At 40.7% G+C, this 13,105-nt stretch overlaps 1 protein-coding gene across 1 annotated transcript in view; it reads right to left on the bottom strand.

Moving 5' to 3' along the window:
- The window catches only part of TNNI3K (TNNI3 interacting kinase), a gene marked incomplete at its 5' end in the record, with an annotated part of 301,994 nt that overhangs the window by 252,480 nt on the left and 36,409 nt on the right, over positions 1 to 13,105 (bottom strand). Inside the window, one exon of the mRNA XM_079777685.1 lies at positions 9,707 to 9,817. Within this exon, the coding sequence (XP_079633811.1) occupies positions 9,707 to 9,817 (111 nt within the window). The remainder of the gene's footprint in view (positions 1 to 9,706; positions 9,818 to 13,105) is intronic.

Here is a 13,105-nt window from a genome sequence, read left to right on the forward strand (position 1 = left end):
TCAATCTCCAGACCAAAAGCCTAGAAAGTAGGAGCCTGCCTCCTTGCCTTAATAAACAGTATTCTGTAAGACAGGACACATTCTGTAATTAGGGCATAGAGTTTCTGATTTCAACTTCTGAGAGAACCACTTTTGAATGCCACAGAAGATGTTGTGTTCTTAAATCAAGTCTTGGTTATTTAAGACTATGTGTGCAATAAAGGTTTTGTTTCGGACTTAACCATTTGACATGAATGTATATCAAAGTGTAATATCATGGGACTGCAAATGACTATTCAGAACAAGTTTACAACAAGTTAATGCCAGTGACTAGTGTTAGAATACCTATCAATCATTAATGGCATTCACTGAAGTAATATTACCAAAATTTACAATGATATAAATTGGTTGGTATATTTTTCCCTTGCTATATGTTTTGCACCTGAATTATGGCAGCCCACAATGGTCATATAGGATTTGTTTCACTGTATGCAAAATTTGGGGAGACTTATCAGATATAAGGTTAACAGTGCAGCATACTGTGAAATGACATAGAGTTACACTCCTGAATCTGAGAGAGAAAGAGGGGGAGGGAAGAGAGAGAGAGAGAGAGAGAGAGAGAGAGAGAGAGAGAGAGAGAGAGAGAGAGAGATTCCTGAACTCATTTCACAAATCCAGCACTTATTCCAAAAGCTGTCAAAGATGATTGTTTTGGGCTGAATTTTGTTCCCCCATCTATATCAAATTCATATATTGAAGCCCTGAACCCCAGCACCTCAGAATGTGCAGAATGTGACTGTATTTGGAGATAGGACCTCTAAAGAGGTTATTAAGTTAGGGTGGTCCCTAATAAAATATGGCTGATGTCCTTATAAGAAGAGGAGATTAAGACTGAGGAATACCAGGCATGTACATGCACAGATGCAACCATGTGAACACATAGCAAGAAGGCAGTCATCTGCAAGTCCAGGAAAGAACTTCAGAAGAAATTAACCTGCCTACCCCTTGATATCAGACTTTTAGCTTCCAAACTGTGAGAAAATAAACTATTTAAGCCATTCGGTCAGGGTGTTTTATTCCAAAATCCCTAGTAAACCAATATAATGGTCCAAAAAAGTAAACCGTAGACCAACCTCGCTTGTGAATATTAGCAAAGCAAGTTCAATAGCAGGCTAGGAGAATAATGTGCCATGACCTATTGTGTCATTGTGGGAGTACAAGATGATTCAACTGAAGAATGACAATTGTGCTGGAAGTATCAGCCAAGGCAATTAGGAAAGAGAAAAATAAGATGATTAATTATTGGAAAAGAAGTAAAAATTATTACTGCACTTAAGAAATTTAATTATAAACCAGCAATATCCAAAAGATTCACCTAAAAATCTATAGAAATAATAAATCCATAAGTTCAATGGTTATAAAATTAAAAAATAATAACCAATACATTTTCTATAAACAAACTATAAAAATTAGAAAATACAATGTCATTTACATTAGCAATAAAAAGATAAAATACCTAGGTTAGAAGGGCAGTGCATCACTGTGAGAGTTGGCTCTGACCCTTGACAGCGTGTGAACACCTGCTCTACAAATTATTAGCTGTCACCTTGCACAAGTTACTTAACTGCTCTGTGCCTCTGTTTTCTCATATGGAAAATGCAGATAAAATCCCAAGTGAGGATTAAGTCAATTGATATGTTTGGTACTCCATTATCATTTCAAAGCTATTAAATATAACTGGTGTGTGTGTGTGTTTTACTATTAGTTCTGATTCCAAATGAAGTTCACAAGGGACTATTGCTTATTCATAGGATTGGAGATAGATCTGATACGTTTTAATTGTAAAACTCATGAGTAAGTTATCTCTTTGAGAGAGAGAGAGAGAGAGAGAGAGAGAGAGAGAGAGAGAGAGAGAGAGAGAGAAACCACATTTTATAATTCCAAGCATTTGCTTGTTTGTGCCTTTGGGGGAAAACCTAAAGCCATTATAAAATAAATAACTTAGAGTTAGAAGATTCTTGGTAAACAAAATTCTCTCCTAAAACATTTACATTATTTAGTTAAGAATGAACTGGAACAACATCAATTGCATTTTCTTGAAATCAGAAATAAATTATATAATAACTGGGAAGCATTTCTAAAGCAGTGCTTGGATAAGTGTTTACAATCTGAAAATGGGATAAGGTAGGATAGAATCAATTCAACTATTAAAATAATACTCTGACCTCCACAAAGTATATATGAAACTATGCCTTTCTGTGAAAAATAAAATACTCCACGACACCTATGCATTATATATTGCATTATTTCTGACATGCTTTTTCTATTTGCTAATTGATTTGTCTTCTGATAACTGCAAAAACTATACCATGAAACACTCAAGTATAACAACTTTTTAAAGAGTTATTTGACTAGGTATAAAGTGTTTTACACTTAAGGTATATGTATATGTGTGTATGTGTGTGTAGGTGTGTTTGTGATACACTCACCTACATGCATTATATCTACATGGTGTAGATATAATGGGTTTATATCTATACATGGGTTTTGGTGCCCATATAATAAGTGCCATATTAAGTTATTCTTGAATCAATCAATGTTGTTGTTGTATATGTAGCAATGTCTGGCTTTTAGATAGTAATATAGAGATTTTATGTTTTGTTTTCTGAATATTTTTTGTGTCCTACAGATGTAAGCTCTGTTTTAGCAATACATACAAGAGTCACAGGGAGGAACTGTTCTTTTATTTACAAGACTAGAGGCCCGGTGCATGAAATTCGTGCACGGGGGAGGGTGTCCCTCAGCCCAGCCTGCACCCTCTCCAATATGGGACCCCTCGGGGGATGTCCAACTTCAGGTTTAGGCCTGATCCCTGTGGAATCGGGCCTAGACCTGCAGTTGGACATCCCTCTCACAATCCGGGACCACTGGCTCCTAACCGCTCACCTGCATGCCTGATTGCCCCCTAACTGCTCCTTTGCTGGCCTGATTGACACCTAACTGCTCCTCTGTGGGCCTGATTGCCCCCAAATACCCTCCCCTACTGGCCTGATCACCCCAAGGCTTTTATTAGTATAGATATGACCCTGCACAGAAAATTTTACTAACCCTGCTGTACAATAAGGGCTTGACGATTGAATCATTAGGACCAGACACCAAGATTTCCTTTCTTTGAATAGTGGACGGAATAATTATCTTGTCTTTAAGTTGCCCTGAAATTAAAATGAGATGATGACTTAGAAAAGTATAAAAGCACCATATAAAGACAACTGTCTTTTTAATGAAGTGGTAAAATGAAAAACACTATTTTAATTCTCCCCTTCCTTCCTTTACAGCTTTTATTTAAACTTTGAAATTTATAAAAATTTCACTCCAATTTTCATTTCTTTACATTCAATATTATTTTCTATTGGTTTCAGGTTTTATATTAGTTACAGAATAGTGGTTAGACAATAATATACTTTACAAAGTGTTACCCGGTATTTCTAGTACCCACCTGGCATCATACCATCATTACAACACTATTGACTATATTCCCTATTTAAGTGACAATGGGTTTACAGGTTCCTTTCAGTCTTTCTTTTATGTTGCTTGTCCTTCCTTTTCTTTCTAACTTCTTCCCTCATTTTCTTTATATAGTATCTCAATTGGCCATCAAAGCTCAGTGAAGGCACTGGGACGCGCTTCATCCATTTTACAGACCAGGAAACTGAGGCCAATTCCAGTTGGCTGTGGAACTTGACTCAGCACACAGGAAGCCCTCAGAGCCATGCTCTTTGCGCTTCCTAAGAGGCAGCCGCCCAGCAAACAGAACAAACCTTCCAGTCAGGCTTCCGAGCCTCTTTCTCGAGCACCTCTTCATTGCGGATGCTCCATATTCTTTCCTCTCCCCATCCCCTGCCCCCATTCTTTACTGCCCCCGCTTCTCTGGAGCAGGTGGAAGGCTTCACACTCACTGCCTAGGCATGCTCTGCTATGGGGCAGGGTGTCGCGGGCTTGCCTTTGGGTCAAGGCAGGAGCAGGAGTCACTGCCTCTGAAGTGTGAAGGCCACCTGAGCAAAGCCCATTAGCACTGGGAGCTTCTCTGAATCACATCAGTCAGTCCAGTACCCTGCAGTGCAGCACCCCTCCACTGAGGTGGCACCACCCCTCAACCCCCGCCTCAGGGGTGAGGGTCCTTGCCCTTCTGCCCGGGAGTCCTTCCATGCCCCTTGATGCTTGGCTGGGCCCACCCGCGTCTTGGGGCCACTGCAGAACCTCTGTCTCTCTGCAGATGAGGCAGATCCCTGCACTCGATCACCGCGAAGCTATGAATCTGTGGCCAGAGGCGCGGTCTGTGTTTCAGCAACCCAATGCCTGCAATGTTCCCAGGGACCCCAGGGAGTGGCTAGGCGGGTCAGTCTCACCTCCCCAGGGCCCTGATCTTCCCAGAGACCCCCCCAGAGCGTCTAGGCAGGCCGCTGCCCCTCCTGGGGCCTGCGATGGACCTGGACCCCTCCTGTGCCGTCTGGCGCTGCCCACCCCACTGCCTCCCCGGCCGATGGACTGGTACCTTGTGGGCGGTGTTTGGTGCTGCTTGCAGGGCTTCCTCCGCCCCCGATGGACCATTACCCCCCCAAGCAGGCCATGGTGCTGCCCGCCCTGCCTTCATATGCAAATTAACTGCCATCTTTGGTGGGTTAATTTGCATACTCACTCACTCTGATTGGCTGTGGGCATAGCGAAGGTACAGTCAATTTACATATTTGTCTATTATTAGGTAAGATTACACATTTGTAGTCAGATAACCATGGTTGAGTCCTATCCATCTCATGTATCTATTGTCTGAATGGCCCTGTGGAAATCATTTAACTTCTCTAATTCTCAGTTTCTTTACTGAGAAACTGAGTCTAATGGTAGTTGTCCCACAGGATAACCAAATGACAAGTGCATGTGAATAATAAAGCACTACCAAATGTCAGCTAATATTTTTATTTTTATAGTTTTTAAAATATATTTTTATTGATTTCAGAGAGGAAAGAAGAGGGATAGAGAGATAGAAACATCAATGATGAGAGAGAAACATTGATTGGCTGCCTCCTGCACACCCCATACTGGGAATTGAGCCTGCAACCCAGGCATGTGCCCTTGGCTTGAATCAAACCTGGGGCCCTTCAGTCCGCAGGCCAACGCTCTATCCACTGAGCCAAACCAGCTAGGGTCAGCTAATATTTTTAATCTTCATGGCTGAGAGAGCACATGATGCACATGCCCCCTGAACTCAAAGGGGAGAAGAGGGTTTAACACATGTTTATGGATTTCCAACAGGATGTTGGGCCTTGCATAAAGCAGCATATGCATATGTATTGATAGATGGATAAATCAGTCAGGGAGAAGTATTGAGAGCCAGGACAACCAATATTTGCTTGCTTTTCAAAGCACAGTAAATCTAAATCTGTGTCTCCAATTGCAATTGCAGTCAGCATGTCTAGGAAACCACAGCACGTTTTCTTCTATTATTGAAGAAGACAGCTGCCTAGTCAATGTAAATTTTATTGTAAAATTGTTTAATAGAATTCACGGATATGGGAGGACAAACACACTTGAGACACTAATGGAGGGTCTGAATTTGATATGTGCAGACAAAGAGGCCTATCAGACTTGGCATCAGTTATTGCTTCACAGAGAAAGGTAGGCAATAAAAGAAAGTGACTACTAATGAAAGGAAACTCCCATTGTTCCACTGTCACCATCCCTTCTAAATAGAGTAAAAAAATAAGAGTAGAAAAAGCATCTAAATTTTTGGTACAGTAATTAAATACTATATATATATATATATATATATATATATATATATATATATATATATATATATATATATATATATATTATACTCAGTCTCTCTGTACCACTTGATACCCAGGATTCTTTATCTGTTGAAATTCTCTATACACTGAATTATTGTGATACTACAATATCCTTGTTTTCCTTATACCACTCTGACCCATCCTGCTTTGTTTCCTCAATGGCTATTCACTAATTCTTCAGGTCTCTGTGGATATTCTCTTAGTCTCGATCCTTGGCCATTTATCAGACCCAATTTATACCTTTCAGCTATTGTTATGGCTCCAGATATAACCTCTGCATATGATTTCTAAAAAGTTAAATTAAGTCTCAACTTCACTGAATGCCAGTTGTATATTTCTAAATTATTAATGAACATTTAATTAGTAAATTTACATGTCTGGAACTAATTGATTATTGCTCTAAATTGAATCCTTTACCCAATCCCTTTTCTCTGTCTGCTTAAACATCATATTGTCACTCTGGGATCTATACTAAATAATGTGGTCAATGAAATCCTCTTCAACATATTACTTATTAAATCTCTAATCATTCTCTTGCTCAAAATGTTTCAATGGATCCCCATTTCCTAGTGGAAAAATCCTATTGATTATAAGTGTATTTAAAGAGTGGGAGCTTCTGTGTTCTATTAACCTACCACACCATCTAGTCTTGTGTATTATACATTGTAAACCATAATAATTTCTTATTGGATTGAATTACACTCCTTAGACTTCCATTCTCAGTTTCCTTAGTCTGGTGCATTTCTAACATCCAAATTTACCTACAGGGACTCTTCATAATATGTTTCATGCTATTGTTCTATTCACTTTCACCTAAATATGCTCAGATCATTCTTCCTTCCCATGTTTGGACATAATTCCTCTTCTTTCCTCTGTTCAGTTCTCACCACTCTTCAAAGCTCAGCCCAATTTCAAATCCCTCTCATAAGTCCTTTCCTAAATCTTTTAGTTCACATTGATAGCTTCTAATTTTGTGTTCTTTGACATTCATATTTCTAATTATTCCTAATTATTAAATTGACTCTGGTCTTTGACTCTTTCCTCCTCCTTTATTATGACCATACTAGAGATCCAGTGCACGAATTCGTGCACAGGTGGGGTCCAGCCGGCCCAGCCCCAATGGGGGCAGATTAGTGGTGGGCCTGTTGGGAGAGGAGATGGCGGGAGGTTGGCTGGCTGGCCTGCCCTGATCAGGACCCGATCAGGGCCGGGCCAGCTGGGGTGAGGGGCCATGGGCTATTGGCCAGCGGACCCCAACCCTGATTGAGGTGGGGGCTGATCAGGGATCAGCAGCTGGGGGAGGGGCCATGGGAGGTTGGCCGGCCAGCCCCAACCCCGATTGTTGTGGGGGGGGGGGCAATTGGGGGTGGAGATGGCTGGGCGGAGGGGCTGCGGGCCAATCTGGGTGGTGGGGGCTGATTGGGGGTGGGGCCAGCTGTGGGTAGTGGGCTGGCCAGCCCTGCCCCCAAATGGGGTGAGGGGGCTGATCAGGGGTCAGTAGCCTGGAGGAGGGGCCATGGGTGGTTGGCCAGCCAGCCCTGCCCCTGATCAGAGTGGGGGGGGGGCGATTGAGGGCAAAGCTGGTAGGGGGGAGGAGCCACAGGCCAATCGAGGTGGTGGGGGCGCACTGGGGATGGGGCCAGCCAGGAGGGAAGGGCCGTGGGAGGTTGGCCAGCCAGCCCCACTCTCCGATTGGGCCAGTTTGCTGGCTGCAGTGGGCGTCATGGTGACCGGTCGTTCTGGTCATTACAGCGTTCCAGTTGCTGGCTTTTTATATATAGAGATTGTTATTTTACTTTTAAATTGCTTATGTAATTTTTCCTGGGTATTCATTTTGTGTGTCCAACTACATTATAAAGTGTTTAGGGGGAAATATGATGTCATATTTTCTCGTATCATTCCCATATTCTAGCACTATGCTATGAAAAAAATAGAGGCTCAAAAATATCTGTTAAATCAATGAATGACTATGAGGGCAACTAAAACACATTGAAAGTGAGTATTTATTACAATTAATAGTTTTGAAATAAGTCAAAGAAAAAATTCTGCATTTTTAAATATGAGGTTTTTGGGATACCATTATCCTTTATTATCTTATCTATATCTTATTTAGTCCATTAGACAAGAAGAGAATAAAGTCTAATAAATGTACACCTGTTTTATGCACCATCAATGAGTGACATTAAAAGTCATTAAATGTTACAACAGCTCATAAAGGAAGATAGAGAACCCATGGAGAATTGCAAAACAAGAGTAAAGAACTATTGGGAATTATATTAGTAGAATTTTCCCTAAGGCTTGTAGAATCAATATGATAGTTCCTTCCAAACTATGATTACAAATCAAGAAAACAGCTATTTGAGTAGGAGATGAAAAGACAAAAGCTCTTAACCACCTTGCTTTTGACCCTATTTTAGATCTAGCACTTGCATATCTAATTAATTTAGCACCAGGCAAAAAGGATTTTGCTTTACAAAACATATTCTGTCATTTTCCTGGCATTCAGAGCTTGAAGGTGTTTCATTAGCACTCAAGGTCTACATCAAAAATTCTTCCACTCAGGCATCTTGATACTTACCTTTCATTTACTTTATCATTGGCCTCAATTGGTTTATTTTTTTTTTTTATAAAAAGATTATATTTAAGTGATTCTATATGGATTTCCCCTTTCTTAATTAACACAAATTCACTAATACACTGAATGTCACTAAAAATATTTATTTTGTGGGAAATAAGATGACATAGTAAGGAGTGAAAATGTCAACATGAAGAAAACTACTTTGCTATTAATATGCTAATACTTACTGAAAGTAAGAGCCTTTCAGTGTGACACCTGACCTCATCTCCATCACTCCATCTCTAGCTCACACTACAATAATAACTTTGGCTCACTCATGTCCCTCACTCATGTCCCACACCTAGCACTTTCCTATCTCAGGGCTTTTGTATGTGCTATTATATATATGATACATAGCATCACTATCTATATATATAAAAGGCTAATATGCAAAATGTCCCCTTGGGTGTTCAACCGGGAGACTGGGAGTTCTATCGCTCGTTATGATGTGCGCTGAGAACCAGGGGGCGGCGCAGAACAAAGGAAGGCCTGAGCCAGCAGCTGGAAGGCCCCAAGCAGCCCTGATTGCCAGCCAGGCCTAAGGACCCTACTCATGCATGAATTTCATACACTGGGCCTCTAGTATAGCTTATAAAATGGTGCCTACTTCTTCATCACTCTGTTTTCATTTTACATCATTATATTATTTCCTAGTACTCACTACTAACATTGTATAATATTTTACTTTCTTTATTGTCTGTCTCACTCCCAACAACTAAACTCTAAGATAATGAATATTTGCCTGTCTTTCTTGTTATGTCACTTCAACAACTAGATTAGTATCTAGTGCACAATGAATAATCTTTCATTGAGTCCTTATTCTGTATGAAACAATCAGCGAAGTGCTTTATATGGATTAGCTAATTTAATCATTACAATAGGTTGTTTACTATTTCTATTTTATAAATGAAGAAAACATAGATAGATGTCTTGATGTACTGGTACAGTAACTTGTTTGAGGTAAACATAGTAAGTGATGGAAACTGAACTGTCTGACTCCTAAACCGAGGCTCTTACTTACTGCTGTAAAGTCTCTGTGTATCAAGCTATTTTTATATTAATTGATGTTTTATTACACTGTTATGAAGTAGATTGAATTGACTATTAAAAGAACATTTATAGCTTAATTTGATCCAAAAAATAAATGAGTGGGTTTAATAGCTAAAAAATAGATAACTTCCAGGAAGCCGGTATTTGAAAAGAGTTGTGAACAAGAATACAAAGAGGCAGGTTTACTTTAACAGGTAACTAAGGTGTGACTTACCTCCAGGTGACCAGCTATTGTAGCAATATGCAGGGCAGTGAGACCACCATACCCAACCTGCTGTATGTCAGCTCCACTGTGAAGCAGGGAAGTGATCAATTCTGCACTATCCTGTAAGGAAACACATCCTTAGTGTTACCTTTATACTAATAGCAGGTCTGAATGCTGTATAACAGGATGTATTGGTTCCCTGACTGTCAGAGTTTAGGTACCCAAAGAAAACCTAAGTGATTTCTGTCATAGCAAGGAGCAGCTCTCAGATGGTTAAAACGTAGGAACAAATGACAGGCCATTCCGTTACAATCCTATACCACCTGACCATGAAAGACAGAAAGGACATTTACCTATAGTGAGGCTCTTGCAAATTGAATTCCAACTTACATGTAGGTCACTCCAATAAATGTCCTTTCTCTAGTGACTGCAGTATTGAACTGACTGTGGTGGACTATTTCATGGTAGTTTAGTAATTGCTTCTTCTCTAATGCATATGTGTCTTGTGCTTTATATATAATTAATCAATAGAGTCTTTCTTAACTTGACTCATTATAATAGTGAAAATGTTGGGAGTATCATTGGAGCTTGTGAGAATAAATTATTTAAATGACAAAGTAATCTTTATGTTATTTATACTATTATTTGCATTGTGTTTCTATCTCAAACATACTCAATGGCAATAATGTCAAGTTGGCACAGGATTGGCCACTGCATTTATGCATATACATATAATTTCAAATACTGCTGGTTAAGAAAATTCTTCCATTAAAAAACAAAGTGTAGGGGGTTCCAGTCAAGATGGTGACATAGGTAAATGCGGTACTGGAATCCTCCCACAACCACATCAAAATTACAACTAACCTACCAAAAAACCTTTATTCAGAACAGCCTGAAATCTAGCTGAACAGAAGTCCTACAATTGAGAATATAAAGAAGAAGCCACATTAAGACTGGTAGGAGGATGGAGATGCTGAATGGGCTGGTCCGACACCACATGTGGTGGATAAAAAATCTGGAGGGATATCTCAGCTGCAGAGGTCCTCCCTGAGGAGCGAGGGGTTCCAGCCCCACACCAGCCCACCCAGCTAATGGTTCCAGTGGCCAGAAGAGAAGAACCCATAACTTCTATCTGTAATAAACAGTAGGAATTGTGGCTGAGTAGGAGGGCAGCTGGACTCCTAGGCATTCCTCTTAAAAGGCCCACACAGGGACTTACTCAGACTCAGTCACTCTGAGTTCCAATGCTAGAGGCACCAGGAGCACCTGGGGAGGAGCTGAGTTGTCTGGCATTGGGGCAATAGAAGGAGGGGCAGCTTTCTCTCAGACAGAAGTGCTGGCAGATACCATTGTTTCTTTGTTGAGCCCTCCCCCTGCAGAGCCTGCAGGTGAGTGCCATATCTGAGTCTCCATCAAGCTGACTGACACTGTTTACACAGGCCTGATATTCCACTAACACTTTCACCATATCCACAATGAGGGTCTTTTGCTTTCTTATCATTTGTGTGTTCACTGGAGTAGCACTTTTAATTCCTTCAAGAACTTTTCCTTTCCACTCACAACTTGGCTAACTGCTGGCACAAGAGGCCTAACTTTTGCCCTATCTTAACTTTCAACGTGCATCCTTCACTAAATTTAATCATATCCAGTTTTTTTCTTAAAAGTGAAAAACGTGCAATGCTTGCTTCACTTAGAAGCCATTTGAGAGTTATGATTTGGCCTAATTTCAATATTGTTTTGTCTCAGGGAATAGGGAGACATGAGGAGAGGGATGAAGTAGTGAGCAGCCAGTTGGTAGAGCAGTCAGAACACACACAACCTTTAGCGATTAAGTTCACTGTCTTACGCAGATAGGCACAGCTCATTCCCCAAAGCAATCCTACCTAATAATAGACAAATATGCAAATTGACCGTACCTTCGCTATTCCCACGATTGGCCAGGAGGCGCGGGGGGGCGGGACTCAGGGGGGCCTGGGGGGCCGATTGGGCCGGTGGGATGCTGAGCTCGCGTCACCAGCGGCGGCTCGAGCTCAGCATCTGCGCCATGGCTGTGCTGTGGCACAGAAGGGGCCTCTGGGGCAGCGAGCTCACGTCCCACCACGGACATTCCAAAGCAGGGGAGCTGGGTGCCTGTCCGCTCAGGCACCAGGCCTTTCAGAAGCCTCCGCCGCACCGGAGGCTTCTGAAAGGCCTGGTGCACCAGCGGACAGGCACCCAGCTCCCTCGTGATCAAAAGTGAAAGCGTGTAGGGGACCCTACATGTGCATGATTCAATCATGCACTGGGCCTCTAGTGACCATAATAATATCAAAGATCACTGATTACAAATCATCATAGCAAATATAATAAAAATGAAAAAGTTTGAAATATTTCATAATTACCAAAATGTGACACAGATACATGAAGTGAGCAAATCCTATTGGGAAAATGGTGCCCATAGACATGTTAGATGAAGGGTTGACACAAACCTTCAATTTGTAAAAAACACAGAATATGCAAAGCAATATAAAGCAAAGCGCATTGAAATGAGGTTTGCCAGTTTCCAAATCTTCCACTCTGCACATCTATTCTACCAAGAAAGTTAAATAAAGATTTCATCTTCTTTTACTATTCCATCAGCTCCTTCTGCTCAGTCTATAGACATTTGTTTTCTCTATTAAAAAACAAAAACAACAAATTTTTTATTTTTATTATTTATTTATTTATTTATTTTACTGAAGCCAAGGTAATTTTATCTCTATCTTTTCCTTTGATTTCTGGGAAAAGTTATTGATATTCACTACTGACAACTCCGATCTCATTTCTTTAGTAATCCCTAGCTACGTAGACCCAAATCTTGCATAAATCCCAACTGAGTTCACCATACTCCTTACTCATTGCACTTTGCTTTTTCTCAGACTACTCCCTTCTCTTGCCCTCTATAATCAAGAGAAATAACCATTCCTGTTTCTTCCACTTGCAACATTAGGACCTCATCACAGTTCTGAATCCATTTCCTCAGCTTCAAGAGGTAATTTTTGGATTACCAAATGAAATGTCAATAATCTCCCTCATCTCTGTAGTCAGATCATCTTCTTAAAATCCCTTTTTATATTGGTTTCATAAAGCCATATATTCCTGATTTCCTTCTCTTTGCCTCTTCATTGTCACTGTCTCCAAAAAGTTAGTGATTTAGGAGTTTAGTCCTTTCTCATTCTATATTCCATCTTTGGTAATTCTTACAAAAATCTGATAACTTTATCTATCTAATAATAGAGGAATATGCAAATTATCCAGGATACTGTAATGTCACAACCGAATAGCAGGGACCTGTGGCTGCATGGTGTCTGGCTGGGGTGAGGGACCTCAGGCTGCGTCTGCTGTCCCACGGGGCTTGACAGGGGACCTCAGATTGTGCCCCCTGCCCCA

Source organism: Cnephaeus nilssonii, assembly GCF_951640355.1.
Source record: "Cnephaeus nilssonii genome assembly, chromosome: 7".
In the NCBI taxonomy this organism is placed as follows: Eukaryota; Metazoa; Chordata; class Mammalia; order Chiroptera; family Vespertilionidae; genus Cnephaeus; species Cnephaeus nilssonii.